The sequence below is a fragment of the Palaemon carinicauda genome, chromosome 28 (assembly GCF_036898095.1).
Source record: "Palaemon carinicauda isolate YSFRI2023 chromosome 28, ASM3689809v2, whole genome shotgun sequence".
Classification (NCBI taxonomy): domain Eukaryota; kingdom Metazoa; phylum Arthropoda; class Malacostraca; order Decapoda; family Palaemonidae; genus Palaemon; species Palaemon carinicauda.
This window is the reverse complement of record NC_090752.1, coordinates 36908706-36923156: the sequence shown is the minus strand read 5'-3', so window position 1 is coordinate 36923156 and position 14451 is coordinate 36908706. Positions and strand designations below refer to the sequence as shown.

Sequence of the window (14451 nt, the reverse complement as noted above, 5' to 3'; positions counted from 1 at the left end):
GTCATGCTGTTTTTTTTTTTTTTTTTTTTTTTTTTTTTTTTTTTTTTTTTTTTTTTTTTTCTCAGGCAATCCTTTACTTTTTCTACTGTGATTGTTGGATCGTTGGGATATTATATCCATCTATTCTTGCGTTATCTTCCCTGTGCGCTATTTAATTTCTATATTCTATCCGTTTTTCTTCATTCCAAACTGTGTTTTATTTTCATGCTTTCAATATATGATTTTCCAGTATTTGATTAATTCCTCTTTTGTTTCTTCACTAGTTATCTTAGTTCATTGTTCTCACTGAAGTTTTATAACTTCGCCATGAGCTTTCTGTCTGTTCCTTACTCTGTCTATGTTTTCCCAGAGATTTTTATTTTTTATTTTTATCCATTTTTATTTCTTCTGTTACCCTTTTTTCAAATATAACAATTTCCTTCTTTATAAATCCTTGTTAGGTCTTTGCCCTCGAGTCCATAAGCATACATGAAGAAGATCTGGTTACCTAGCAACGAAGTGCATCTGTCCGAATGAGCTAGTTTAATATTATAATTTTGTTTATTTTATAAATGAACTATACAGTACTGATAGAGATATTTGATTACAATTTTCATTTCATGATAATACAAGGAATTGGTAAACATCAAAGATTATTTGGAAAACAAATTCCCAAAAGATGGAACTAACATTCCAAGTCAATATTTGACAGATTTGAAAGGAGGAATCAAGTAACATGTAAACAAAACGAGTGGAGGAATGCTCAAATTTTTTTTTAAGGAACGTAAGTCGTTATTGTTATGCAAATTATTGTATTGGAGTTATTCCAACAAATATTAATTTCCCCAAGCCTTTGCCAAAAGTCTCTCTATTAATAACTAATTACCGTGAGGCAAACCAGTATTAACTGGGATAACTTATTAAGTTGAATAAATTCTTAAATATATAAATACTGTTGGAGCTAACTTATTCCCTTTATTTAGAAAAAAATCCATTTATGTTTAAGGAGGTGTAGCAACTATTTATTATTCGTTGTTACATTGGTTACCTGTTAAGGCTAGGATTGAATTTAAAATTTGCTTGTTGACTCACAAAGCACTTACAAGTGATAAGCCTAAATATCATTGTGATTGCTTGGTCCCCTACCCTGAAGCTACCAGCGCCGCTGTAAGAGTTAGACATGCTGATGACCCACATAGACTATTCGAAATTAGTGTGAATCATGCAATAGGAGGAAGAACGTTCAGTTATGCTGCACCGAGACTCTTTAACGACCTTCCACTCGATGTCAAGAATAGCACAAATGTGGCAGCCTTCAAGAAAAACCTGAAGACTTATCTTTTTAGAAAGTGTTATGATAGTGACCTGAAAACTATTAAGCCTGAATACAAATGCTAGCGAAATGACTGATAATGATACAGAGCAAAATATTAACTGGAAAGGAATTATTTTTTCATACACCAAGGCCCGCCTGAACAGACCTTTAGTGTTTGATGGAGGGCGAGAAATAAACCTCTAAAAGTAAAAGTAAAAGTTACTTAGGAAATATAAGATAATCTCGGTTTTAGACTTCTTGGCATAATCAGAAGCATGCATTGCTGAGATCACTTGACCCAAGGTAGGTTATTCATTCGATGGTATTGTTGAGTAAGAAGACAGCATTAGTTATACTCCTTTATAATTTGGAAAATATGCGGGAGCCTTTGTAGGGTGACGGCCAGATCCCGTAGAAAACGGGAATATTCTGAGCTGTGGCCGTCGTTCTAAAACGATTTTGGCGGGAGAAGCTAACTTAAAAAATCCACCTAACCTATGCTAAAAGCCGTATCCTTACCCAGGGGGGCTGCTCCCCCCCTTACACAACATATTTAAGATCCGTAGACCACTTCCAAACGTTTTTATTCTATACAAGATAACAGTCGGTGCGATAATAAGCAAATTAGGACGCTTGGCCGTAGCGCTACAAACTACCCAATAGGCGTTTTCTACAGTTAGCATATCTGTAAATTTTTATATTAAAACAATTACTTTTATGCAATTGGAAACATGATTATGATGTCATTGTAGGTGTTTTGAATGTTTTTGATAATGATTTATGGGAGAAATTTAATGTTTTTGAGCTATGGTGGGTCAACTACCATTATTGAAAACCTGTGATTTTGTGCTCTAAATCGTCATCAATTACGTTCGAAACACTTGAAGATATACTGTGTACCAGTTTATTTGTATGGTATTTAGGTTATCTTTTTTAAGCTCTGTTGTTTCTGCCAGTCATTGTCCTAAAAGAATTAGTCTTCAAAACAAGAAAAAGGTATCGTAATTAAAGCCGAGTACTAGTAATGAAACATGGTCAAAACACTTTAACTGTAGTTTGTCAGGACTTCCGAATGCATAGAAAACATGACTTTCCATCTCATTTTTAATGGAGTCGTCCATAACAGGGTTCATCATATTGAAAATGTCTTCTTTATTTAGTTGATCTAATGATTTATAAGTTTTTGCTCTGTTGTATGCTCGCTTTGCTCATGGTTAAGCATTATCTCATTGCTCCTATTTTCTGGCACTTGGAACATGTTTCACTATGCACGTTAACCTCATGGGCTAGTTTTTCGGCATTAATTATCAATTATTCAAACGTAGAATTTGATTACTTCAGTGAATATTACTCAGTGATACACTGGAGTGCCTCGTATTTTCTTTAAAATTATTATTGGTTACTTGTGTAATTTTACCTGGCAAGATATCTTAGGTTAGCGTAGATGGGGAAATTTAGGTAGTTTGTATCCCTGTGTTAGTTTCCCTTGTGACATGGTTTTTTCAGGAATCGTAATAACTTTAAAAATAATATTTTCTGACAATTATCATCATGATAATTTGTTTATAACACCTGAAAATGCATCAAGAATACCTTATTCTCTTAAATAATCTTTGGTTATATATATATATATTCAATTTAACTTACTGTATACTGAAGAGTAAGCTATTGGGCAAAATTTTATTTGTTCCTAGGCGACATACAACCTCTCGTCCTTTAATTAGGGAGATTACATTGTCGCAAGCTGGAATCGATCATTAAAACGGATAACGAGCAGTTATCCATGTGGAGAAGGTGCAGAATGAGAAGCACTGCCCTCTTCCCAGTCGCCTCATCACTCAATTTTGCTTTGATTGCTATGGCATACGGCTATACAGCAGTGATCGACAACACTAGATTCTTTCTCTTTATCAGTATGTTTGTTTTGAATAATGGAATGCAGCTGCTACATGTCAAATCCGGCTGTAGATCTGCACTCCCTCTGTGCTTCGTGTTGGCTTCCAGTGCAGTGGTAGGTCTTGCTCCCCATGCCTCTAGGCATGGGGCTGTGGTTGTCCATCTGTCCTGACCTGTAGTGCCAGAGGCACAGTGTGTCTCGCCATGTGCCAACGCGGCGCATACCAAGAGATCTTTTTCTGTAGGTTCGCCTGGACCTTAGGCGGCCCCCTTCTATGTACCTGGTTCTGTCCTTCGGATGGAACGGTCATACTCTTGGTTTGAGCAGATTCTCTGGAACATACTGCCTCACTTTCGCCTGTGGCGAAGGATGAGGCTGCTCAGGTGCAGGATATCTCGGGGACTCTGAACCAGCCCACAGAGGCTGAGTACCCTGAGTCGGAGAGTTCATTTGTGAAAGTCCTTGCTCTCAGACGTTAGTACAATGACCTGGGGGAGGTGGCCATGGCTCCAACCTTTGTGGGCATCATGCAGAGTGGTTTCCGGATCTCCTGCAGCTTCTAGTAGATCTACCGTGAGAACTCGCACCACGACCAGTTCTACATAAACAACCATACGCGAGCATCTTCCACAATGCTGTGCAGTCACTTCGACCTCACGTGTGGAGACTAGTATCTCCTCTCTCATAAGAGCTTTTCACGACAAGTTGCCGAGTGAATGTCTGGATACTTGCGTAAGTCCTCAGCCTCGGTCTGCCAGGCAAAATGGTGAGTATTCTGTGGTTGGTGTCATGGAAGGAATATCTCTCCACTCGATGTCACTATTCCAGTAATAGTGGAGTTCCTTGTATACCTTCAGGAAGAAAAACTTCTTTCAGTATCAGCGGGGAAAGGCTATCGCTTAGCCTTAAGCCTAGTCTTTAAGCTGAAAGGAGTGGAATTTCCTCTCTGTTGGAGCTTTCCTTACTCATACGGAGTTATGAGATCACTTGCCCCCAGTCAGAGATTAGGCCTACTCCTTGGAATGTGGTTCGCATCCTGAAATCTTCGAAAATACCTTCTTACGAACCTTTACGCCATGCAACTAACAGAAATCTCACTTTGAAGACAGCATTCCTGCTCGTATGACATCGCCTATTCAAGGGGATGGGGGGAAGTGACACTCAGATTCGTCCCAGTGTTTATTGCCAAGACTCAAAATCCGGGGATGCTGGACTATAGATTCGGGCCCTTTCAGATTGCGAGTCTTTATTCTGTAACCAACGACTCAGATCAGTTGTTACTTTGCCCAGTGAGGAGTTTAAGATACTATCTTAAATGCACTGCAACAACACGGTCCAGACTAATGCCTCTGTTTGATAGTTCAGAGAGAGCAAAGAGGAGGATCACCAAAAACATGGTTTCCTCCTGGATTCGCCAAGTAATCGAAAGAGCCTTGGCTCCCAATCCTCCTCAGGCTTGTCGACTAGAGCCCATGATGTCAGGGGAATCAGTAATTTCTTGGCATTCAAACACAACTTCTCTGTGTTGCAAGTTCTCCAAGCTGGCGTGTGGAAGAGACAGACCACCTTCACAGCCCATTACTTAAAAGACGTGACCCACAGGAGACTCGATACATTCACTATCGGTCCTGTGGTGGATGCTCAACAAGTGGTTTAAGATACCTCAGGCTTCTTGATGGACAAGTAGCAGTTGGTTGAGGGCATTGGTTACCTTGGTTAAGACTGGGATGAATGAGAATAATGTCTGGCTTCCCTTTCTTCATCTTCCCCTCCCTTGGGGGTACAGCACCACAGGTCCATCTGCAAGCTGGCTTCAACCACTGCAGGTATTTATTATTACTCGCCATCAGCCCATGTGTTCTCGCCACTCGTCTGCTTCTCTAGACTCTGTTGACGCACTGTTCGCCAATCGCCTGTCACTCTCCGACTGCTCGTCACTCGTCAGCTGTTAGTGGTTCGTCAGCTGCTCAACATTCGCCAGTCTCTCGTCAGTCTCCAACTGCTTGTCACTTACCAAATGTTCATGGTTCGCCAGCTGCTCGTTCGGCATTTCACAGCCGTTTATCTTCAAGCCGTTCGCAGACCTCTCAGCGCTCAACTCCTCGCCGTTCACCCCCTCCTTGCCGTTTACCCTCTCCTCGCCACTCACCAGCTCCTTGTCATTCGCCAGCTTATCATTCGCCAGCTCCTCGCCGTTCACCTAGATCCTCTGGTTCACTAGTCACCTTCCAGCCTGCAAGTGCCAATCGCCAGGACTAGATTATCACTCGTCTAAGCGTGACCGTAACTCTCCTTCTACTAATGATCACAGGTCAGTTCGTGATTGCCGCTCACCAGCAGAGGGTACTCAACCAACATGGGATTGCCTTAGAGATGACTCGTTGTCTTCCCCTTGAGAGTTCCTCTCTCTTCTGTTAGCTGTCTCTGCTCCATCAAGAGGAGCCTCCTGTATACAGGTATTCAGTTGTCAGGAGCCTTCGCCCCTTAGGGAGACTCGTTCCCCCAGGGGTAGGCCAGCCGGGAACCACCTACCTTCCAAGGATCTCTAGCATGGTGGATGTTCGGTCCCATTCCCTTCCGAGAGGCAACCTTCGAAGGTCCGGCAACAGCAACCCTCCACTCCTAGGCCTTGCTCATCCAAGCCTGAGCTTGAAATTGTGCCAGTGTCAATGGGACTAGGAAAGGATCCTAATCTTACTTCTTTGCAGGCTCCTAAACCTAGACCTCCAGCACCCAGCCTTCCGGAGGGTATTCTGGCCAGTACTGCATTTAGTAAGGAACCCTCCTGGTTTGACGCCCTGGTCAAGGCAGTACATCAGGCCATTATGGGAGTAATTCCATATGCGCAGTCAATTACCAGCACGATGAGGATTCTTCTGGGAAGGTCATCTCCCCCGTCTACAGCCTCCCCTCTGTCTGACCCCAAACGTACGTCTGCTGAACCAACGCAACACAGGCCCTCTTCCTCGAAGATGATCATCTCTCCTCTCATGAGGAAGTGAGGAGCACCTGAGTCGGGTGCAGAATGCCAACAAAACCTATCACAGTTACAGTTGACACCAGTAATGACGACCAAGCAGACGAGGAAGATGGTTCATCTGACTCATCTAAACTCCTCTTTGGGGGGGACACTCTACATCGTCGCCTAAGCCAAGGTTCTCAGTCGCGGAATCATTCTGCCTCTCCCCTCATCAAGGTGGTTCCCCTGGAACAACGCCCAGTTTCAAAGAAGCCATCTTACTCGGATGTAGTTCCCTCATTGAGAGAAGGGCAAAGGGAGGAACACCCCAGACCTGGTGGAGTATTTTCCGTCCCATAAAGAGTCGAAAGACTTGAAGACGATTCCTAAGACCTTGGCCAAGGCATTAAAGCCTCGATGATCCTCCCCAGTTCCAGCAAGTACGTCAGCAACCAGTGTGCCACCTATGAAAGTTTCTGATGACTTCGACCTATCCTGGGCTCCTATGGGTGAGAGCTTGTGGGTGGAAGACGACTACGATGAGGGTGAGTATCTCCCTAAGGCTGCAAATTCTAAGCTATTGGAAGCAGAGCAGAGGGAATTGGAATGCCTTCTGGCAGGTCTTGGCTTGCAAGAGGGCTAACAACGGTTTGTCCGATCCAGTGATAGCCCCTCAAGAGGGCAAAGATACGGGACTCGGAGATCTTCCAAGTCCAGTGCAGCTTTTCCTTGGTCTAAGGGGTTGATGAGTGCCCGACGGAAATGGTTCTCCTAGATCGCCAGCTCCTCCAGCTCCCTCTGAGCAGGCACATCCTCCAAGCTTTTTCTGCTGCAGTTTTTGTAGCAGAGGGCGTATTATGATGTCTCCAACGAGCCCCTTCTGGCCTTTTCTCTTGACCACTCTTTTGAGGCTCTTACCAGATGATTCTCCTTCGAGAGACTCTCCAGACTCTCTGTCTCGTTTTCTCTGTTGGAGATCTTTAACCAGGAGAAGGTTGCGAAGTATGCCATGCAGGCTACTTCATGGCTAGATCTTTGGTTGGGGTCTGCGGGACATCTTATCAAGACCGAGGAATGGTTGAAGGAGACCACTAGGAAGTCGATGGAGACTTTTCTATTATCGGGAACTAGAATCATTGAGTTTCTCTCCCACCTGGTAGTGAACCTGTGGGTGAATGCAATCCTTCAGCAAAAGGATTCAGTAATAGAAAGGTTCCACTGACAGGTCCCACTGGCGGAGGTGACGAGACTTAGGAACTCGACTCTCGATAGTTCCTCTCTGTTCAAGCCGGAAGACGTCGAGCGGGTGACAGAGATGGAGGAAGTCCAACCAGGACTCCCTTCTCCTTATGACCCTTACATCTTGGCCCTATCTGCCTCCTCCACCACTGAAGAAACAGCAGCAGCCAACAAAACCGCTGACAAACAGGACTTCACCGACGACGACTTCAATGTACCAAAGGGTGTTAAAGAAGCGCTTTCCAACTAGAGAGCGGAAGGGCTCTAAGTCCTCTCGTGGAGGTAACAGGAGAAGAGGTAGCGGCTGAGGCCGCACCCGCTATGGCGGGTAATCCTCCCACTTATCCATCAGTGGGGGGATGCTGGCAGAGGTGGTTGCAGCTCGGGGCCGAACCCTGAACAGTCTCCCTGATTCGTTCAGGGTATTGCGTATCATTCATTAAATCACCCCTTCCACTGACTCGGGATCCAGCCCCATCAAGCTCCTATGTGAAGGGATTTGCAAAGGAGCTGGCCCTTTGGGCTGAAGTCCAGACCATGTTGGAGAAGGGTGCTCTTACCTAGACCATAAAATTGCTAGTATCACAAGCACACAGCTCACGTAGGCCGCTGGCCGTGCGTAGCATTGTGTTTAGCGAGGTGTAGGGTTTATACCAGTTACATGCGAAGCATGTTCAGGAAACCCTGAGTCAATACCAAGAAGCCAGTTGGCATGGACTTCCAACCTTCTAAGGGGTAAGTCATCCCCTATAAATAGTGTTGGTTTGTATTAGCGATGGAACAAATGACAAATTTAGAAGTAATTTGTATTTTTCCTAACGATACAAACCTGTACTTTTTTATACAGATTGGCCCGCCAGCACCTATTGCTGTAGAAGTCCTATCTGTGAGCAAAAGTGGTTTCTCAGCCCAGGTGTGTGAGTGAGTGGTGTTGCAAACTACCCCCCACCCCTTTGCTAACTAGTGGGTGGATGGTTTACTGTCACTAAAAGTCTTATGGCTCATCTTTCATGTTTGCCAAAAGTAATATCCCTTATAAATAGCTACATACAGGTTTGTATCGTTAGGAAAAATACATATTACTTCCCAATTTGTCATTTTCCTAGCTATAAAAACCTTAGTCCTTCAAAGTTAAACTTCCCACCTAAACCACCCTTCTCAGTCTTGAGCCAAAAGTAAAAAGAGATGAGCTTCCAACAGGTTGAGGGAACGGTTCCTCGCTCTTGCTCACCATATGTTGTTAATTACCTCATTAATGAATTCAATAGCCAATCTAACTCCCCTGAAAACATATTGCCCTAGTTTAAAGGACTCGGGTTCATATTGTTAGGAAAATGCATTTTATTTTCAAAATTTTCTATACAATATTTATTTATTTCGGCGTAAATACAAACCCTCCGCTATTTATAGGGGTACACTTTTGGTGTAGCTGAAAGTATACCCCTATAAATAGCTCCAGGTTTGTATAATAGGAAAAATACAAATTACTTCCAAATTTGTTATTTTTTTTACTAATTTTGTTGTAAAAAGAGTTTGATGATTATTAATTGATTTTTACTTGTTTTTGCAGGTCTCATTTGTTTCTCCCAAGTAAAGCCTCAAAATTACACCTCTTAGATTGAAGTAAATGGACCAAAGAGGTCAGGAATTTCCAGTAGATCTCACAAGCAGGAATTATGAAAATACTTTACAGTATCATGTTTGCATACATAGATACTTAGTTGAATGTGGTTATGAATATAGGTAATTGTTTATGCCAACATCACATGTACTGATTCAAATCTATTTTCTAATAGTTATATGTTAATTTTCAGTTTGTTTATGTCTTATGAAGTGTAATTAAAACTTTATTTCCAAGACATAAATGTTAATTGATGTCATAAAGCTCTAGTTTTTAATAGGTTGCTGTAAATGTTTTGTCTTTTTTAAAACTGTAATATCTGTAAACTTTCAGGTTTTTGTCTCTCTTAAGAGATTTTGAGCTGCAAGTTTTCTTTATTAATTAGGTTCTAAATTTGTCAATAGAATAATCTTACTTATAGTTAGCATTTGGTCTTCATATATATTTAAGTTATGCATATTCTGCTAGGCTATAATTTTCACTGAAAAACTGTTTCCCAATCCTATGATTTATATGTTTTGAATATTTAGCTATTGAACTGCTTTGTAATTCACTTCAATAAATATTTAATTTTTTACTTTAACTTTCTTTTTAGGACTATCTATATGATATGTTAACATGTCTCATGCCATAATGTTGAACGAAAAACCAAATGTTCGTCATCGTATTGGATCTGCTCGTGCTGGAGGATGTTCATCTTCCTCCTCATCCAGGGTAGGATCAGCTAGTTCAGGCTTTCCACGCAGAGCCAGCTCAGCTCGACCCTTTTCCAGTGATTATTCTAATCGTCCAAAGCTGTACACAGGCCGTCCTTCTTCAGCGCCTCCTGTAGTACCAAGAAGACGACCATCATCGGCCCCTGCCCAAGGAGGAGGGGGAGGAAGTTCCGATTTGTATTCTATTAAAAGAGGAGTGGTGGGAGTAGGAGGATTTCATGTAAAGTCTCATGATGTCTCTCATTTAAATTTGAAAGTTGAAGGAAAGTCAGTAAGTATGATCATAAATATTCTATTTTTTGGCCTCTAAGGAAAATTGAATGTACTTTTGTACCTCTTGCAGGTGCTAGTTGGTTTAAGTTAGTCTCAATAAATCCCAGTTTGAAGCTTACCTTGTGTTGCTTATAAATTTGGACTTGTGATAGATTGAAATTTAGGTATAGATAAACAAGTTAGAGAAGTGAGAGAATTCTATAGACATCTAACTTAGTAATGAAAAAAGTGCCATAATGACAATTAACATTTGGTTAGTTTGATAATTTTAATATTATACTGGCTTGTATGGTACTGAATGCTTTTCAGTTTCTTACTGTTATTCTTCCTAATTCAGTATGATAATTCTTTCCTATGCACATCCAAACCTTTTGTCCTTTAAAATAGGAGATGACTTTAGCGTGAGCTAGAATGGCTATTGAATCATTAACAAGGTAGTTAGTTAATAACATATGGTGTGAGGGGGAAGCCTTACATAGCCACCTGTCACTGACTATCCACTTTAGTCTGTGGTTGTAACCCATATTTATTTAGTGTTGCTGTGCTCTTTCAGTGTTGGGTCTTTTACTCATTTTGATTGGTTATTACTGTCCTTCATGAGGACTATGATATGAGCCAAGCTGGAAACTCGCCCATTGAAATAATATCAAGGTGTCGATAATTACTGGCCAGTAGGAGGGAAGCCCCGCCCCCCCCCCCAGCCAGCAGGTTGTACAGACATATGCTTAGTGTTCCGAGCTTGGATTCTTTAATTTCTTTATAAAATTTTCAGATTGTTTGATTGCTGTTTGCAATTTACTTGGGGAAACCACTCATATGCATGCAGTTTTGCTCAGAAGTTTCTAGCCATTGATGCAAAACCTTTATGAGTAAGTTAGCCATGGACTCTCATTCTTTGTGACTGCACTCGGTCATCCCCCTGTGAGGAGTGTAGGGAGTGGTCATCCTCCCTGTGGCAAGAGTACAGCAAGAGGAGGAAGAAGTCCAAGCGAGATATTTTGCCTTTTGGGTCACCTTGAAGTCTATAAAATTTGCTGGAACTCCCCTTTCTGCCCCTGCTACTCTTGCGTCTGATCATTTGCTGTTGTCCTTCTCCAGGGGGAAGGTGACGAAGGACAACGATATTGATCTAACCTAAGGGTACGCGTAGAGTGAGCAGAATTTATCTGCTTCCCCTGGAAAAGCAGGTATTACTTCTCCATGGGGTGAATGCGAAGTATTAGTTCCAGGTGATGATGCAGCCAAAGACGATGCCCTATGGATGCCTGAGGAGTATTCTGTCAGAGGAAAGACTTCTGTATGCCCTTGCAAAGTCTAAGGTAAAGTCTTCTCCTTCTCACCCGTCTCCATTTGCTGCACCAGTGGAAGAAGACCTTGGTGTGACCCTCTCCATCCGGCCTAGGTCCAATGTAGGTGCATTTGATTACCGACCCATGCTTACAGGAGCACCATCACCGGATTTGACCTCTCTGGGCAAGGGAAGGAACGCCTACACTCTCCCTCTCATCCTAGACCATTCCCTTTGAAATTGTCACCTGCTATGACTTTGCTTCATTCTGCTCATCTTATAAAGATGAAAAAGAGAGATTCTCTTCAGTTTAGTGTGCCGACTTCTCATAGGCAGAATAAGGGTGGCATTTGCTCTCCCTGGGAACCAATCTCTCCAGCTGCCAAGAGGCGTAGTATTACGTCCTCAGAAGACAAATCATCTTTCTTCAGAGGAAAGAGAAATCCCTTGAGATCTACAATACAGTGCACTCGTGCTCATACTTGAGCAATTATGGTACTGGTTCATGTACTTTTTGTAATGTTCGTGCCCAATATTTAACACAGATTCTTCTAACTTTGAACACTAACCAACTCTCATGGGCACTCTTTGGAGCTCCCCCACCCTTCAATTAGTAAGTATTTATCTAACGTTGAATGTTCACTTACTCGTGCTCTCCATTTAGCACGCATTCATCTGACCTTGAACAGTCATGTCTTTGTCTTTGTGCACTCATGGAATCTTGATGTCATACCACTTAGTTCACACGCCCCTGATGGAGTGAGCACATATGTTTGCTCACTTTCACTCTCCTGTTTATTTGCTCACATAAGAATATGAATGTCCACCTATTCATGATAAGGTGCACTCTGTTGTTCATGCGTGCACTTCTGATAGGATGCACTCTGCTGTTCATGCACGTACTTCTGATAGGATGCGCTCTGCTGTTCATGCGTGCACTTCTGATAGGGTGCACTGTGCTGTTCATGCACACATTTTGGATAGAGTGCACTGATGTTGATGCACACATTTTGGATAGGGTGCACTCTGCTGTTGATGCACACATTTTTGATAGGGTGCACTGTGCTGTTCATGCACACATTTCTGATATGGTGCACTGTGCTGTTCATGCACACATTTCTGTTTGGGTGCACTGTGCTGTTCACATTCACATCTCTGATAGAGTGCACTGTGCTGTTCGTGCACACATTTCTGATAGGGTGCATTCTGCTGTTCATGCGTGAACTTCTGATAGGGTGTACTGAGCTGTTCATGCACACATTTCTGATAGGGTGCACTGCTGTTCATGCGTGCACTTCTGATAGGGTGTACTATGCTGTTCATGCACACATTTCTGATATGGTGCACTCTGCTGTTCATGCGTGCACTTCTGATAGGGTGTACAGTGCTGCTCATGCACACATTTCTGAGAGGTTGCGCTCTGCTGTTCATGTGTGCACTTCTGATAGGGTGTACAGTGCTGTTCATGCACACATTTCTGATAGGGTGCACTCTGCTGTTCATGCGTGACTTCTGATACGATGTACTGTGCTGTTCATGCACACATTTCTGAGAGGGTGCACTCTGCTGTTCATGCGTGCACTTCTGATAGGGTGTACAGTGCTGTTCATGCACACATTTCTGAGAGGTTGCGCTCTGCTGTTCATGTGTGCACTTCTGATAGGGTGTACAGTGCTGTTCATGCACACATTTCTGATAGGGTGCACTCTGCTGTTCATGCGTGACTTCTGATACGATGTACTGTGCTGTTCATGCACACATTTCTGAGAGGGTGCACTCTGCGGTTCATGCGTGCACTTCTGATAGGGTGTACAGTGCTGTTCATGCACACATTTCTGAGAGGTTGCGCTCTGCTGTTCATGCGTGACTTCTGATACGATGTACTGTGCTGTTCATGCACACATTTCTGAGAGGGTGCACTCTGCTGTTCATGCATGCACTTCTGATAGGGTGTACAGAGCTGTTCATGCACACATTTCTGAGAGGTTGCGCTCTGCTGTTCATGTGTGCACTTCTGATAGGGTGTACAGTGCTGTTCATGCACACATTTCTGATAGGGTGCACTCTGCTGTTCATGCGTGACTTCTGATACGATGCACTGTGCTGTTCATGCACACATTTCTGAGAGGGTGCACTCTGCTGTTCATGCGTGCACTTCTGATAGGGTGTACAGTGCTGTTCATGCACACATTTCTGATAGGGTGCACTCTGCTGTTCATACGTGACTTCTGATATGATGTACTGTGCTGTTCATGCACACATTTCCGATAGGGTGCACTCTGCTGTTCATGCGTGCACTTCTGATAGGGTGTACAGTGCTGTTCATGCACACATTTCTGATAGGGTGCACTCTGCTGTTCATGCGTGACTTCTGATACGATGTACTGTGCTGTTCATGCATACATTTCTGAGAGGGTGCACTCTGCTGTTCATGCGTGCACTTCTGATAGGGTGTACAGTGCTGTTCATGCACACATTTCTGATAGGATGCACTCTGCTGTTCATGCGTGACTTCTGATACGATGTACTGTGCTGTTCATGCACTTCTGGTAGGGTGTGCTGTGCTGTTCATGCACGCATTTCTGAGAGGTTGCGCTCTGCTGTTCTTGCGCGCACTTCTGGTAGGGTGTGCTCTGCTGTTCATGCGTGCACGTCTGGTAGGGTGCGCTCTGCTGTTCTTGCGCGCACTTCTGGTAGGGTGCGCTCTGCTGTTCATGCGTGCACGTCTGGTAGGGTGCGCTCTGCTGTTCTTGCGCGCACTTCTGGTAGGGTGCGCTCTGCTGTTCATGCGTGCACGTCTGGTAGGGTGCGCTCTGCTGTTCTTGCGCGCACTTCTGGTAGGGTGCGCTCTGCTGTTCATGCGTGCACGTCTGGTAGGGTGCGCTCTGCTGTTCTTGCGCGCACTTCTGGTAGGGTGCGCTCTGCTGTTCATGCGTGCACGTCTGAGAGGGTGCGCTCTGCTGTTCATGCGCGCACTTCTGGTAGGGTGCACTGTGCTGTTCATGCGCACACGTCTGAGAGGGTGCGCTCTGCTGTTCATGCACTCATTCTGGAGAGGGTACACTCTATTGTTCATGTGAGCATTTCTTACAGGGTGCAATCTGCTGTTTTTGTGTGCTCTCCCCTGTTCTCACACATTCTCCTGTTATTGTGCATTCATCAGC

General features: G+C 43.5%; 1 protein-coding gene across 2 annotated transcripts in view; it reads left to right on the top strand.

The window, feature by feature from the left end:
- The first annotated feature begins 499 nt into the window (after positions 1–499).
- LOC137621507 (myosin-11-like) overlaps positions 500–14451 on the top strand; it is a 177538-nt gene continuing 163586 nt past the window's right edge. Inside the window, exons 1-3 of one of the 2 annotated variants that reach the window (XM_068351860.1) lie at positions 500–763; positions 8960–9132; positions 9606–9997. In XM_068351860.1, the coding sequence (XP_068207961.1) occupies positions 9629–9997 (369 nt within the window). In that variant the 5' untranslated portion in view covers positions 500–763; positions 8960–9132; positions 9606–9628. The remainder of the gene's footprint in view (positions 764–8959; positions 9133–9605; positions 9998–14451) is intronic. The other variant, XM_068351859.1, reaches the window with a different exon arrangement.